General features: G+C 39.1%; 1 protein-coding gene across 1 annotated transcript in view; it reads right to left on the bottom strand.

Moving 5' to 3' along the window:
* The window catches only part of mtnr1aa (melatonin receptor 1A a), a 158,675-nt gene extending 144,153 nt beyond the window's left edge, over window positions 1-14,522 (bottom strand). The window contains exon 1 of the mRNA XM_061984114.1: window positions 14,330-14,522. Within this exon, the coding sequence (XP_061840098.1) occupies window positions 14,330-14,522 (193 nt within the window). The remainder of the gene's footprint in view (window positions 1-14,329) is intronic.
* Window positions 14,523-16,832: the final 2,310 nt, after the last annotated feature.

Genomic DNA, 16,832 nt, shown 5'->3' with positions numbered 1-16,832 from the left:
TAACCGGAAAGGCGCCATCACTCTATCGAGAAACATAGATTACTGGTTGAGTCACACTTGACTAACTACACTAGACCAAGCTCGGACCCAGGCAATTACAGTGCCTGTCAGCCCGGGTGAAGAGTCAGTTAAGCTTGAACTAACCATCGCCAGGCTGGAAAACTCCTGCACACATAGCATTTCTAATAGAATAATACATGACTCACAAAAGGTTTTGTCTGTAGTGACTGTGCCAGAGGTTGACATGCATTCTACTGAGGTGGCAAATTTGAGACATTTGTGATTAAGGGCTGTATAAGTAAACTTTGATTGATTGTAAATATATTGTGTTATAGCCTCCAGAAGAAGTCAAAAGCCTGACACTATTTTTAACTTTTGTTGCCAATCTTATGCTAACAACCGGCCCAATTCCAACACATATTCCCTCCTGTGCACGCGCTATTGTCTCCGCGCTTCCCCAGACACACAACAACACTTCCTTATTCTCCGCCAATCCCCTTTCAGGCACGGACGGTGTGTCCGCAATTATGGGAACAATGAACATTAAAATCAAAACCACACCAACATAAAACATTACCACCTGCAAATCGTTACAGTATGAATGGAAATATGTAGCCTATTATTTGCGCACCTTTGACTAGTGATTAGGGCTGCACATCTAATCGATATCGAATCGACAACAAGGTTTTAATTAGTGTGATTACGTAATCGCAAGAGGCTGAGGTTTATTTTTTTCCTCAGTCGTCACTAAAACACTATTAGTGAAGCCTAAGAAACATGCAAAATAGTGTTTTTTCTAACAGTGTGTCTGTATTTATTTTAGTTACCGTATTTTTCGGATTATAAGTCGCAGTTTTTTTCATAGTTTGGCCGGGGGTGCGACTTATACCCTGAGGTGACTTATGTGTGAAATTATTAACACATTACCGTAAAATATCAAATAATAATATTTTTTTCATTCACGTAAGAGGCGTATATCAGCAATCGTCACACACACACGTCAACCAATAAAAATTTGGCGGGGGCGGGTCATGGCAGAAGTGCATTGTGAAAAAAAAAAGATGCTACCTGCTACTTCCGTACCTATGAAAATTGATCATTTCAACATTGGCGGTAACTTATAAAAACTGAGAAGGGCTGAACAAAAATGGCACCGAAAAGGAAATCATATACTGCAGGTTACAAGCTGGAAGTAGTGAAATATGCAGCAGAAAACGGCAATCGAGCAGCGGAAAGAAAGTTTGGAGTAAGCAAGAAACTTGTAAGGGACTGGCGAAAAGCGGAGGCTACTCTAACTGAAATGAAGAAAACTAAAAAAAAATAATCGCGGGCCAAATGCTAGGTGGCCACAGCTCAAGGAACGAATTCACAAATGGGTGCTTGAACAACGTGCTGCCGGGAGAGCCTTGTCAACCGTTCAATTGCGTCTCCACGCCCAGGTAGTTGCCAAGGAGATGAATATAAATGACTCTGCGGGAGGACCTTCTTGGTGTTACCGCTTCATGCAACGCAATCGCCTCTCTATCAGAGCAAGGACAACGATGTCCCAAAAACTGCCAGCAGACTTCCAATCCAAGGTAGACAGTTTCCGCGAGTTCATTGAAAAGCATGTAAGTGAGCACAACGTGACACCGGATCATATTATTAACATGGACGAGGTCCCCCTCTCGTTTGACATTCCCATGGGCTGAAGTGTTGCAGAGAAAGGGCAAAAGAGTGTCAATATCAACCGAAACCATCCTGTCCGGATTCAGAAAGGCTGGAATAATTGGAACTGCAACTGACGATGACTCTGACTTAAGCGACGTACCGATAGTAGAGGAAGCGGCGCATTGTCTACCTTTGGAGTTGGCAGAGTTGCTTAGAAGCGACACCGAGGAAGAAGATTTCATCGGATTTAGCGATTAGGAGTGACAGACTGTTTAGTAAACGTATAGCATGTTCTATATGTTATAGTTACCGTAATATGTTACGTTAACATACCAGGCACGTTCTCAGTTGGTTATTTATGCGTCATATAACGTACACTTATTCAGCCTGTTGTTCACTATTCTTTATTTATTTTAAATTGCCTTTCAAATGTCTATTGTTGGTGTTGGATTTTATCAAATAAATTTCCCCAAAAAATGCGATTTATACTGTAGTTTTTTTCCTTCTGCTAAAAAAGAAAGGTTTAAAGTCATCCAACACCTTCAATCACTGTCCCTGAAAGCCTCAAATAAAGCCAGAAATCTTGGGGTTATTTTAGACTCTGATTTACATTTCGACAGTCACATCAAATCAGTAACAAAATCGGCCTATTAGCACCTCAAAAATGTAACAAGACTTAGAGGGCTCATGTCAGCTCAAGACTTAGAAAAACTTGTACATGCCTTTATTACCAGAAGGCTAGACTATTGTAATGGTCTCCTTGCAGGTCTTCCCAAAAAAAACTGTCAGGCAGCTATAGCTTGTTCAGAACGCTGCTGCTAGAGTTCTAACAAAGACCAAAAAATGTGAGCACATTACACCAATTTTTAAATCCTTACATTGGCTCCCTCCCTGTACATCAGAGAATTGATTTCAAAATCCTCCTGCTCACATATAAATCACTACATGGTCTAGGGCCGAAGTATATCACTGATATGCTCCCACTATATAAACCCTCTAGATCTGTGTTTTTCAACCTTTTTTGAGCCAAAGCACATTTTTTGCGTTGAAAAAATGCGGAGGCACACCACCAGCAGAAATCATTAAATAACGAAACTCAGTTGACAGTAAAAAGTCGTTGTCGAAATTGTTGGATACGAATTCAAACCATAACCATAACCAACCATGCATAACTATAGGTCTTGTCTCAAAGTAGGTCTACTGTCACGACCTGTCACATCCCGCCGTGACTTATTGTGAGTTTTCCGGTGTTTTCTTGTGTGTAGTGTTTTACTTCTTGTCTTGCACTCCTATTTTGGTGTTGATTGTCATGTCACGTACAAATGTACTTTGTGGACGCCGTCTGCTCCACACGCTGTAAGTCTTTGCTGTTGTCCAGCATTCTGTTTTTGTTTACTTTGTAGCCAGTTCAGTTTTAGTTTTGTTCTGCATTGCTTTCCCTAAGCTTCAATGCCTTTTCTTAGGGGCACTCACCTTTTTTTACCTTTTTACCTGCACGCTGCTTCCCGCTGTTTCCGACATCTACAAAGCAATTAGCTAACGGCTACCACCTACTGGTATGGAAGAGTATTACACGGTTACTCTGCCGAGCTCTAGACAGCACCGACACTCAACAACAACACATCATTTGCAGACTATAATTACTGGTTTGCAAAAAATATTTTTAACCTAAAGAGGTGAAATTCGATAATCTCCCACGGCACACCAGACTGTATCTCACGTCACACGCGGCACAGTGGTTGAAAAACACTGCTCTAGATCACTAAGATCTTCTGAGACCAATCTGTTAGCGGTTCCCAGAGTAAACCCAAATCAAGGGAGAGCGTCATTCAGTCACTATGCAACAAATAGCTGGAATAAACTTACTGAAGATGTCAGACTTATCTGCATTTTAATTTTGCTTTTATTTTCTTTCATTTCACTTTGTTGTCTGTGAAGCACTTTGAGTCTGCCTTGTGTATGAAAAGTGCTATACAAATAAAGCTGCCTTGCCTTGCCTTCTTCATTATGCATTTTCGGCCGGTGCGATTTATACTCTGGAGCGACTTATAATCCGAAAAATGCGGTATTTAAAAAACACAATAACTTGGTCAAACATGAGTGTGTGTATAAGTACTTTTTGAGCACAATACTGCAATAACAATGAAAACCGTGATATTTTTGGTCACGATACCCATGATAAGACATTTTCATATTGTTACGTCCCTACCAACAATACATTTTTACCAGAAATGCAACAATTTGCTGTGAAGACGATACAACACAAAAGAAACACCTTGCGAATGCGAGCCACCATTACCAAATTGTGACGTCAGCCCGCCCTGGCAAAGTGCTTCCACGCCAATCGACCAGTCTGCCAATTAGCATACATTTTGACATTAGCTAACAGACAAATGTGCTAGCCGCGAATTAGACACGCACACGTCCCCGTCATGAATTGTAAAGCGGCCCCTCTGAGACACGGAGTCGAGGGACCGCGACCCTATGAAGCACAATTATTTAATCACAATGGTCAGAACTTTTTCGTTTGGGCCATTTCATGATTGGATATAAGAGTTAACCGCATGCTCCATTGAACTCTGGGTGTGGCTGCTGCTGCTGCATTATGCCCTCCTTGCATGTAGTTAGCTGTAATTAATGGCACTACTTCAAAGAGGGCCGGTCCCTAAACAGACCTCTTGTCGCCCCTCTCGCCGCACACTTTGTTCTAAAGACTCGCGGCGCACTTCCATGCCAGCGTTCTAGTTCTGGACAGCTTGGTAGGGGATCGACGCACATGGGAATTTTAATCATTTGATTTGATTGATTTTTTTGACAGTTAATGTCAACTGTCAACTTGCACACACACACAGACACACAGCTGTCAGGGCAAGCCCCGATGACACGTCACAGCTTCACAAATGTTACTAGGCTACTAAATAGAACTCTTAACATCACACATAATTTCAGGGTGGCAACTAGGGATGTCCCGATCCGATATTTGGATCGGATCGGCTGCCGATATTTGCCAAAAATTGCGTATCGGCAAGGCATGGGAAAATGCCGATCCAGATGCAGTTTAAAAAAAAACTACGGTCCGTGTTTTCCAACGCACCGATTTAAATAATACATTCCACTTTTCTGCTGCTCAGTAATTTCCGTTCCGCATTTTCCAGCACACCTTCAACACATCCACAGGTCTGTGAATTCTCACGCAGTTGCTTTTAGCTGCTGGCATTACACGACAGACTCTTCTCACTCTTTCCTGTGTCTCCCTCTCACAGACAGCAAGTGCACCTTCTTACACACGTCACATACTGTCACGACATACGTCACATACTGTCACGTCATACGTCACATACGTATACGTCATCCCCGAGCAGAGAGGTAGCAGCATGGCTAACGTTAGCTGTGATGCTAGCGCAGCCGTGCGAGCAACGCTCCCTCTAAGGTGCTCGCCTGTGCAATTGTGCACTGTTTAAGCGTCCTCTGCGCATAGCAAATCTATGCCACGCACAACATCAAATAAAAAAATAAGCGCATAACAATTTTCGACACACGGACACGACAGAGGAAACAGTTTTCGTCATCATTGTTCGAATATTGTGACGTCTGTCGAGACGCTTATCTCCATTCGGTGCCACACGTCCACACAATCAAAATGCTGAGGCAAAAATTTCCACATCAACACCGTATGAAAAAGTTAGTGATTTTTTTAGTTGTGATTTCCTTCTCTGCATGAAAGTTTAAAAGTAGCATATATTAATGCAGTATGAAGAAGAATGTTTTAATGTAGACATGCAAGCCTTGAAAGAAAATTTTGAAAATCAAGACTACATTTCCTGCAAATGGGTGCATTTCTACCCTATATTTTAACTTTAGATTTATTCACATATCAAACTCTTTTGGCTGTCTTTTTGACACTTACATCCGGCGCCCCCCTCCACACCCTGGATTATAAATAATGTAAATAATTCAATGTGATTATCTTGTGTGATGACTGTATTATGATGATAGTATATATCTGATAGTATATATCTGTATCATGAATCAATTTAAGTGGACCCCGACTTAAACAAGTTGAAAAACGTATTCGGGTGTTACCATTTAGTGGTCAATTGTACGGAATATGTACTTCACTGTGCAACCTACTAATAAAAGTCTCAATCAATCAATCAAAACACATAGAATCATCATACTGCTGTGATTATATGCATCAAGTGTTCATTCAAGGCTAAGGCAAAATATCGAGATATATATCGTGTATCGCAATATGGCCTTAAAATATCGCAATATTTAAAAAAGGCCATATCGCCCAGCCCTAGTTCAATGATGCCATTTCTGTTTGTCATGTATAATTTTGTCTATTTTGTGTTTATCCTTGAATAAACAGGTCAGTTTCTTGTTACCAAACATTGTGTATTTTTCAAACTCCCCTAATTCAGCTGGTTAGTTGTTATCAGGAGTACTAAAACCCTTTTCAACATGATTCTGACAACTAAGTAGGCTAAATAACTTTAAACTTTAATACATGCTCGGATAGGCCAGTATCGGTCAGTATCGGTATCGGATCGGAAATGCAAAAACAATATCGGTATCGGATCGGAAGTGCAAAAACCTGGATCGGGACATCCCTAGTGGCAACCATAAATAAGTGAAACTAAGCTGCATCTACTTATTACGATTAACATCCAGCCAGGAAGAAGACACTGTTGTAGCGTGCATACACGCACTACATCACCGTGACGACACAAATACATCCTGTAGGGCTGCAACGATTTATCGACATTGTTGACAAATGTCAAAGACAAAATTTGTCGCTGACAAATAAATTTGTCGACATAGTCGTGACCTCATGTTTTCCCGGAGCACGTGAGTCAGCACCGCCACTCGCATCAACATTGTGGGTGAAAACATGTTAAGTGTGACAATATTTCCTCCTATTCTTGTTAAAATACATGAATACCTTGCTCATTTTGCAAAGCAGATCTTGTTTTTATGACACTATATCAGTGATACGCAAGCATTAAAAGCAGAGCAATGTCGGAGATCTAGAGCAGTGTTTTTCAACCTTTTTTGAGCCGAGGCACAGTTTTTGAGTTGAAAAATCCGGAGGTACACCACCAGCAGAAATCATTAAAAAAAAAAACTCAGTTGACAGTAAAAACGCAATTGTTGGATATGACTTTAAACCATAACCAACCATGCGTAGATATAGCTCTTGTCTCAAAGTAGGTGTACTGTCACGACCTGTCACATGACTTATTTGGAGTTTTTTGGTGTTTTCCTGTGTGTAGTGTTTTAGTTCTTGTCTTGCGATCCTATTTTGGTGGCTTTTCCTGTATTGTTGGTATTTCCCTGTAGCAGTTTCATGTCTTCCTTTGAGCGATATTTCCCGCATCTACTTTGTTTCAGCAATCAAGAATATTTCAGTTGTTTTTATCCTTCTTTGTGGGGACATTGTTGATTGTCATGTCTTGTTCGGATGTACATTGTGGACGCCGTCTTTGCTCCACAGTAAGTCTTTGCTGTTGTCCAGCATTCTGTTTTTGTTTACTTTGCAGCCAGTTCAGTTTTAGTTTCGTTCTGCATAGCCTTCCCTAACCTTCAATGCCTTTTCTTAGGGGCACTCATCTTTTGTTTATTTTTGGTTTAAGCATTAGATACCTTTTTACCTGCACACTGCCTCCCGCTGTTTCCGACATCTACAAAGCAATTAGCTACCGGCTGCCACCTACTAATATGGTAGGATATTACACGGTTACTCTGCCAAGCTCTAGACAGCACCGACACTCAACAACAACACATAATTTGCAGACTATAATTACGGCTTTGCAAAAAATATTTTTAACCCAAATAGATGAAATTATATAACCTCCCACGGCACACCAGACTGTATCTCACGGCACACTATGGTAAGATTGTTAGCTTGTACCTTGCTGGCTAGCTAACGAGTGTGAGACGAAGTTGTTTGAAAAATTGATTTAACTGTCATTTTATCTAAAATCCGGCAGCTAAACTTTGTCTAAATCAGGGTTGTCAAACTTATTTTAGCTTGGGGGCCACATGGAGAAAAATCTGGTAAAATCACGGCACAATAACTTAAAAATAAAGACACATTTGTTTAAAAACAGAACAAGGACATTCTGAAAATGTACAAATTATAATGTTGTTGTTTTTTTTACACCTACGTGTTTGCAGTTAATAGTATTCCACTTTTATTTGTTGTTATTTATACTTTCTAAATAAATTATGTGATAATGTTCATTAGTCCACTCATTGGTGTTAATTTTCAATCTATCAAGATAAAAAAATTATATCAAAATCAAATTACAGGATGTTATTTAAGTAGTTTGCTCATTTTCCTCGACTGGTGCACTGACATCACGTGGTTTATTTTTTATTTTTTGCCTCTATTTAGCAAGTATTCACAACCCGACAGACACTGGAAGTGGGGGGAAATAATCGATTCTTAGATGCATCGCAATTCGGACATGGACGATTATACAATCAATTAGTAAACATCAATAAAAGTATTGTAAATATTGTAATGCAGACAGTTCTAAAAGGTGGCTGACTGCAGTGAGTCACCTCACCTAGAGATCCGACCAGCTCCTTTATTATAGGACACTTATGTTCCAGTTTTGCACACATTTCCATTCATTTAATCAATGTAATGGGAATTAATTTAATTGTTTCTTATAACAAAAGCACTGCTTTTAAAAGTTGCAAGTGATCAACGCTAATTTAGTGAAAAGAAAAGAAATGTAAAACTGCATTAATATACATAAATTAAAGATGCATTAATAAGCGATTTTTAATCGAATCGTGGCTTTTGAATTGTAAGGTGCCCAAATGTTCCCTGCTCTAACAGATACTCTTTCATAAAAGCAAAGTTTTCTTGAATTTTTGAAGAATCTGACATGAAAGCATGCATCACTCTGCTCAACAATCAGTGGGGACTGATGTGGGCCCTCCCCATCTAAAAACACTCACAGGCACACTCTGTCTTGGTTGTGACGTAGAAAGAAGAACATTCATTTGTATTCCTAATCATATTTGTTCTGCTTGTCATTGTGTTTACTCATTTGTTTTCTCTCCCACTGCGTCAATTTCAAATATAAACACATACGTGATGGCGAATTACACAAAGAGACCTACCCAAACGGACTGCAGTCCTGCACATTTAAATACAGCTTGATACAACGTTGATTATACATACATGTCCATTAAAACTGACTTTGAAACAACGTTGTAAAATAGTTATATTTCTCAATTTCTCAATTTCTTCAATGTGGGATCCACGTTGTTGGTTGGGAAATGTCAAATTTCAATGGTCAAATCGACGTCACAACCTGACGTTGAATAAACGTCCTCAAAAAGCATGTTGTTTCAACGTTGTATTTGTGTTGTAGAATATTGGTTGGGAAATGACCAAAATTCAATGATCAAATCAACGTCAGAACCCAACATTGATTTAACGTCGTCAAAAAGCATGTTGTTTCAACGTTGTATTTGTGTTGTAGAATATTGGTTGGGAAATGGTCAAATCCACGTCAGAACCCAACATTGATTTAAAGTCGTCAAAAAGCATGTTGTTTCAACGTTGTATTTGTGTTGTAGAATATTGGTTGGGAAATGGTCAAAATTCAATGATCAAATCAACGTCAGAATCCGACATTTATTTAACGTCGTCAAAAAGCATGTTGTTTCAACGTTGTATTTGTGTTGAAGAATATTGGTTGGGAAATAGTCAAAATTAAATGATCAAATCAACATCAGAACCAAACATTGATTTAACGTCGTCAAAAAGCATGTTATTTCAACGTATTTGTGTTGTAGAATATTGGTTAGGAAATGGTCAAAATTCATTGATCAAATCAACGTCAAAACCCAACATTGATTTAACGTCGTCAAAAAGCATGTTGTTTTAACGTTGTATTTGTGTTGTAGAATATTGGTTTGGAAATGGTCAAAATTCAATGATCAAATTAACGGCAAAACCCAACATTGATTTAACGTCGTCAAAAAGCATGTTGTTTCAACGTTGTATTTGTGTTGTAGAATATTGGTTGGGAAATGGTCAAATCAACGTCAGAACCCAACATTCATTTAAAGTCGTCAAAAAGCATGTTGTTTCAACGTTGTATTCGTGTTGTAGAATATTGGTTGGGAAATGGTCAAAATTCAATGATCAAATCAACGTCAGAATCCGACATTTATTTAACATCGTCAAAAAGCATTTTGTTTCAACGTTGTATTTGTGTTGTAGAATATTGGTTCGGAAATGGTCAAAATTCAATGATCAAATCAACGTCAAAACCCACCATTGATTTAACGTCGTCAAAAAGCATGTTGTTTCAACGTTATATTTGTGTTGTAGAATATTGGTTGGGAAATGGTCAAAATTCAAAGATCAAATCAAAGTCAGAATCCGACATTTATTTAACATCCTCAAAAAGCATGTTGTTTCAACGTTGTATTTGTGTTGTAGAATATTGGTTGGGAAATAGTCAAAATTAAATGATCAAATCAACATCAGAACCCAATATTAATTTAACGTCGTCAAAAAGCATGTTATTTCAACATATTTGTGTTGTAGAATATTGGTTAGGAAATGGTCAAAATTCAATGATCAAATCAAGGTCAGAACCCAACATTGATTCAACGTTGTCAAAAAGCATGTTGTTTCAACGTTGTATTTGTGTTGTAGAATATTGGTTTGGAAATGGTCAAAATTCAATGATCAAATTAACGTCAAAACCCATCATTGATTTAACGTCGTCAAAAAGCATGTTGTTTCAACGTTGTATTTGTGTTGTAGAATATTGGTTGGAAAATGGTCAAATCAACGTCAGAACCCAACATTGATTTAATGTCGTCAAAAAGCATGTTGTTTCAACGTTGTATTTGTGTTGTAGAATATTGGTTGGGAAATGGTCAAATCAACGTCAGAACCCAACATTGATTTAACGTCGTCAAAAAGCATGTTGTTTCAACGTTGTATTTGTGTTGTAGAATATTGTATGGGAAATGACCAAAATTCAATGGTCAAATCAACGTCAGAACCCAACAATGATTTAAAGTCGTCAAAAAGCATGTTGTTTCAAAGTTGTATTTGTGTTGTAGAATATTGGTTGGGAAATGGTCAAAATTAAATGATCAAATCCACGTCAAAACCCAACATTGATTTAACGTCATCAAAAAGCATGTTGTTTCAACGTTGTATTTGTGTTGTAGAATATTGGTTGGGAAATGGTCAAATCAACGTCAGAACCCAACATTGATTTAAAGTCGTCAAAAAGCATGTTGTTTCAACGTTGTATTTGTGTTGTAGAATATTGTTTGGGAAATGACCAAAATTCAATGGTCAAATCAACGTCAGAACCCAACATTGATTAAACAGTCAAAAAGTATGTTGTTTCAACATTATGTTTGAGTTGCTCTACGTCAGGACCTAATTTTAACAAGTTCCCAACTTTGTTTTAATGTCTTGTGCCTGCCGGCCAAATAAGTGTGGCCAAACATATTTATTCCCATCAAGAGTTTGCTAATTTACGTGAAAATCTGTACCTGCACCTGTACACTGTTTCCATTCTAGCTCCAACGGCTGATGAAACAATACCTGCACGATAACTCAGCGTTTTTCAGACTTACTGATGGGAAGACACCACTGAGCTAATCTAAAAAGGACGACACACATGGAGAAATAGCCTCCATCATTAGATTAGACCTCAGAGCTCGGAGTAGCATCGATAACGGGGGTTAAAAAAAACGGCATGGGAAGCATTTATGCCGGGAAGCGGCGGCGGTGGTGGCGGGCTTTCCCCTTTTGGCTTCCGACTGTCAATAATTGCTTCAGTTGTTGCTCTTCCCTCGCCTCTCCTCTGAGCGCGCTCACTCGCTTTGGGTCACTGAAATTACATCCGCATGAGAAAGTAGGCTGTGGCCGGTCCATGTGAGCCTCGCTGTCATAATGACAACACATACAGTATATTCTCTATCAACAAAAACAGCCAACGAGGCTACGTTGGTAGCCAAGTAAAGAATCAGTGCATCCAAAAACAGGCAACCGGAGGATGAATTCATCCAAAACAATGAAGCAAATTAGTTGTTTGAAAAGACAAATGCTGTGTAGTTTTAAATAATCTACTAAATCAATGCATTTACAAACAAAACATGGAGACAATTACGAGACAAAATTGACAAAAGTCGCCCGAAATCACAGAAAGCGTCCACTTAATCAGAGAACAACAACAGAACAAATAAAACAATAACAGCCAAATGGGAGCGTGAAAAAGCTACCCTGTTTTACATAGTGAGCTTCCATTAATTGCCCAACCAGCGCGTTTTTCCGCAAAGTCATCACACAAACTTGACCGAATTCAACAAAAATCTTTACGGTAGAAGAACCTGGGCACTTTATGACAAAAGAGAAAATAATACAGTGACAAATATGAACTTAAAAATGCTAATTTTATCATTACAACACAAATGCGACCGAATTCAACCCAAATTGAAACACGAGTGAATAAAAAGTCGCAGTGTCTTTAAGAATCGGACGATGACACCAATACATCATCCCACTACCATCAGGGCGCAGGTACAGAACTATCAAATTCCGGAGGGCCCGCCTCAGGAAAAGCCTTATCCCTGCAGCTTTTGTCGCCCTTAACAGCAGGCCCGGCCGACCTGTCTGACAAGCCTGTAAATGTGTGTTGGTCATGTATGATGTCTTTTTGTAATTTCTTTTTTATTTTTTTTTATTTTTTTTTGTGATGTGTAATGTCTAGTGTTTAAATGTACGGCAGTGACAATGAATTTCCCCAAGGGGACCAATAAATCTAAATCAAATCAAAATCATGATGAAAAAACATGTTTCAGTCAATGATTCTCAAACTGTGGAACGCCAAAGAATCACTTAATTAAATATTCAAACACAGTGTTACTGTTCAAACTGTGTTTAATGTTTCAGTGGCCAAAAATATTAAATATACCGTATTTTTCGGAGTATAAGTCGCTCCAGAGTATAAGTCGCACCGGCCGAAAATGCATAATAAAGAAGGAAAAAAACATATATAAGACGCATTTTTAGGGGAAATTGATTTGATAAAACCCAACACCAAGAATAGACATTTGAAAGGCAATTTAAAATAAATAAAGAATAGTGAACAACAGGCTGAATAAGTGTACGTTATATGAGGCATAAATAGCCAACTGAGAACGTGCCTGGTATGTTAACGTAACATATTATAGTAAGAGTCATTCAAATAACTATAACATATAGAACATGCTATACGTTTACCAAACAATCGGTCACTCCGAATCGCTAAATCCCATGAAATCTTATACGTCTAGTCTCTTACGTGAATGGGATAAATAATATAATTTGATATTTTACGGTAATGTGTTAGTAATTTCACACATAAGTCGCTCCTGAGTATAAGTCGCACCCCCGGCCAAACTATGAAAAAAACTGCGACTTATAGTCCGAAAAATACGGTACGTGTTGAATTAAACCTCTGCCTAGTTTTTATTGAATATTTAGGCCTGCTATGCTACTGTATTTTAATGTCGGTCATTATGGTGGTACTTGGAGAGTCAAGGTGGTACTAAAGTGAAAAGAAGTTTGAGAACCACTGGGTTAGGGTGTCCGCCCTGAGATCGGTAGGTCGTGAGTTCAAACCCCCGGCCGAGTCATACCAAAGACTACGAAAAATGGGACCCATTGCCTTCCTGCTTGGCACTCAACATAAAGGGTTGGAATTGGGGGTTAAATCACCAAAATGATTCCAAGGCGCAGCCACCGCTGCTGCTCACTGCTCCCCTCACCTCCCAGGGAGGTGAACATGGGGATGGGTCAAATGCAGAGGATAATTTCACCGCACCTAGTGTGTGTGTGACAATCATTGCCACTTTAACTTTAACTTTAAACACAGTTTGAACAGTAACACTGTGTTTGAATATTTAATTAAGTGATTCTTTGGCGTACCACAGTTTGAGAATCACTGACCGAAACATGTCTTTTCATCATCATCCGATTCTTAAAGACACTGCAACTTTTTATCCACTAATGTTGCAATTTGGGTTGAATTCGGTCACATTTGTGTTGTAATTATAAAATTAGCATTTTTAAGTTCATATTAGTCACTGTATTATTTGCTTGAAGTTGTCGTTGTTGCTGATGAATGCAAGTATTATAGGCAAGCTGTACACTACCTATAATACTTGCCTAACTTGTCCTGATTCTGAAATACAACACTCAGGTGCAGTTAAGAAAGACAGAATGGAAAAATCCCGAAATAGGAGTTTTGTTTAGTAGCTTGAATTTATTTCCTATTTGTAGACAAACTTGACCAAATTCAAAACAACACCATTGAGTAAATCACACACATCACCATATATACACATTTTAAATAATATAGAACAAATAAAACGGTGCCAAGCTTATTTCCGCCATTTTGTTTGTTAAACAAGTTAGCGTCAACTTGCTAAATTTACCATCAAACACATCTAGCCAAGATTATAACTTCACTAAATTCAATCCTACATCGCAAAAAAACGTCGACAAAGAAAGTAATTAATTTCTTAACTACAAAAGTGAACTCATTTATTTTGGTCAAACGTCGTAATTTAAAGTTAAGTGTTTTAGCCGCCGTTTAATTGCGCGCGCAGCTCCTCTCCAGGTTATGGCACCCACCTGCGTTGCGGAGCTTCTTGTTGCGGTAGACGGAGAAGATGACCAGCAGGTTGCCCAGGATGTCCACCACGATGGTGAAGATGAGGAAGCAGCCCAAAGTTGTGGTGACCCACGGCGGGCGGCTCAGAGAGGCGGCGTCTGTGTCGTCGGGGTCCGGCGCGGTGCTGTTCAGCTCAGACCCATTTGTGACCATTGTACAGGAATGGCACCGCGCGCCCGCCGAACTTTTCTCCTCGAAGTGTGTCCGGGCACGGTGCGCTATTGGCGGGATCCCGAGAGTGCCGGGGGTCGGTAGCCTGGCGCGGCTCCCCTCCTCATCCTCCAGTTTCTTTGGGTGCGTAGACTTTTTCTTCTCGGCAGCACCATCACCCCTCCTCCTCCTCCTCCGTCACTCTCTCTTCCCCACGTTGCGTGTCTCTCTTCCACGGCGTCCAGGCATGTTGTTGTTGTGTGAGAACTTCCAAGCTGTGGCAGCGGGCGGTGACGCGCTTTCAAGCCGGGAGCACGCTGCTCACTTTGGGGGAGGGACGAGCACTGACACCCGGAGGTCGAATGGAGGAAGTGCAAGTGTTTTTTTTTTTTCACTTTCATTGCACTTTATCCATTCATTCCTTCGTGTTCATTCATGCGGATTTATGTTAGTCAGCCATTCATTTTTACATGGCGCCATCATTCATTTTGTTGGTCTTTCATGAAAATGCTGGCAGCCATTAAACCAAAAAGTAATGTCTCACTGTGTCCTACATTAGGAAACACAACATATTTATATTCATTTTCTCTTTAACACTTGTTCAACCCTTTGAAAGCATAATGCAGAGCACCAAATTCTGAATTTAATTTTTTTTTCTCTTTCTTTCAGAAATCATGTCAATGGGAATAGTCTGTTCCAGGGTCAAACTGTAGTCAGTAGGGGTGTAAAAATAAAATACTTTATTTGGAATGATTCTTAATCAATTCAAAACAATCAAACGTCGCTTTTTATTACATGTTTTGGTAGAACTTTGTTAAACAAAACCGATTGTCTTCTAAGTAATATAGAAATGTATCATAGCAGTTTATCTATTTTATGGAGGAATGTAGTTAATCATAGAACTGGTAACCAATGTTATTAAATAGTATGGCTTCTGAATCAAATCATTACCCCCAAGAATCGAATCGAATCATGTGGTGCCCAAAGATTCACAGCCCTAGTGAGTCAGAAAATAATAAAGTTTAGCCAACTTTATTTGCATTGCATTTGTTTTAAATGCAGCAGCTACTGACAAAAGTGCGTAATAGGAGTAATATAAATTAAAAAATGGAAAATACGCATACAATAAGCAAAATATACAGAAACAAAGTAAAACACATGTAAAAACAATACAATACGAATAATATTAAAGTAGTACAACTATAGAGGCATTGTTTTTTAGTCCAAAATATGAGTGTAAAAAAACAAGGCAAGTTTATTTATAGAGCACAACTGGTACACGAGGCAAAAATAAAATACACATTATTCAAATTAAAATCATAAAATATAATCATCATAAAACAATCAAAATAAACTTAGTATCGAAGGGTGTAGACAAAATACTGTCAGTTGTCATATGTACAATTAAATAGAAGTGTTTTTTGGATTTACATTGCCAACAATGAGGCCTGCTCACATCTTCTGAATGAGTATTGAAGATTTTAGGAGCAAAAAATTAAATGCATGGTTGGTCCTGACTCTGGGCACCACTAGGAGACAAATTCCTGAAGTTCTCAGAGCCCGAGATGGTTCATATGGGTCCAACATGTCAGAGATGTATACTTTGGCACAAGACCATGAAAAGACTTGTTCACAATCAGAGCTGTTTTAAAGTCTACTGTCTGAGCATCAGGAAGCTAGTGCAGTGACCTAAACACTGGAATAATGCAGTCCTATTTACTTGTTCTAGTCAGGACTCGAGCAGCAGCATTTTGAAAGTACTGCAGCTGCTCGTTTAGAGAGCCCAGTGAGAAGCCCTATGCAGTAGTCAGACAAAGGCATGGATTAGTCCTTTTAAGTCTGACTTAGGCACTATTCTTTTGATTTTGGCAATGTTTCTTAGGTGGTAAAAAGCTGCATGATGTTATTGACTATTGAATGTGGCTGTTAAAGTTCAAGTCTGGATCCATTATTACACCGAGATTTCTTAACTGATTATTAGGTTTCAGTGAGAGGCTCTCAAAGTGACAAAAAACAGTTTCTCCTGGCTTCTGTGGGCCAAAGACAATGATTTCGGTTTTGTCTGAGTTTAGCTGAAGAAAATTGTTTTGCATATACACACTGATCTGTTCCATGCAGCGGCAAAGTCAATCAACAGGCCGACGACATTCACCTGCAGTCAGTGACACAGAGATCTTAGCGTCATCTGTGTAGTTGTGGTAGGACACATTGAAGTTGTGTATTAGCTGGCTTAGTGGCAGCATGCACAATAATCAAGCTCTGAGAAACCCCAGAGGTCATAGACATTTGGTCAGAGACACAGTTACCACTTCC

This window comes from Nerophis lumbriciformis, linkage group LG25, assembly GCF_033978685.3.
Source record: "Nerophis lumbriciformis linkage group LG25, RoL_Nlum_v2.1, whole genome shotgun sequence".
Classification (NCBI taxonomy): domain Eukaryota; kingdom Metazoa; phylum Chordata; class Actinopteri; order Syngnathiformes; family Syngnathidae; genus Nerophis; species Nerophis lumbriciformis.
The sequence above is the reverse complement of the archived record's forward strand: the minus strand, read 5'-3'. Positions and strand labels throughout refer to the sequence as shown.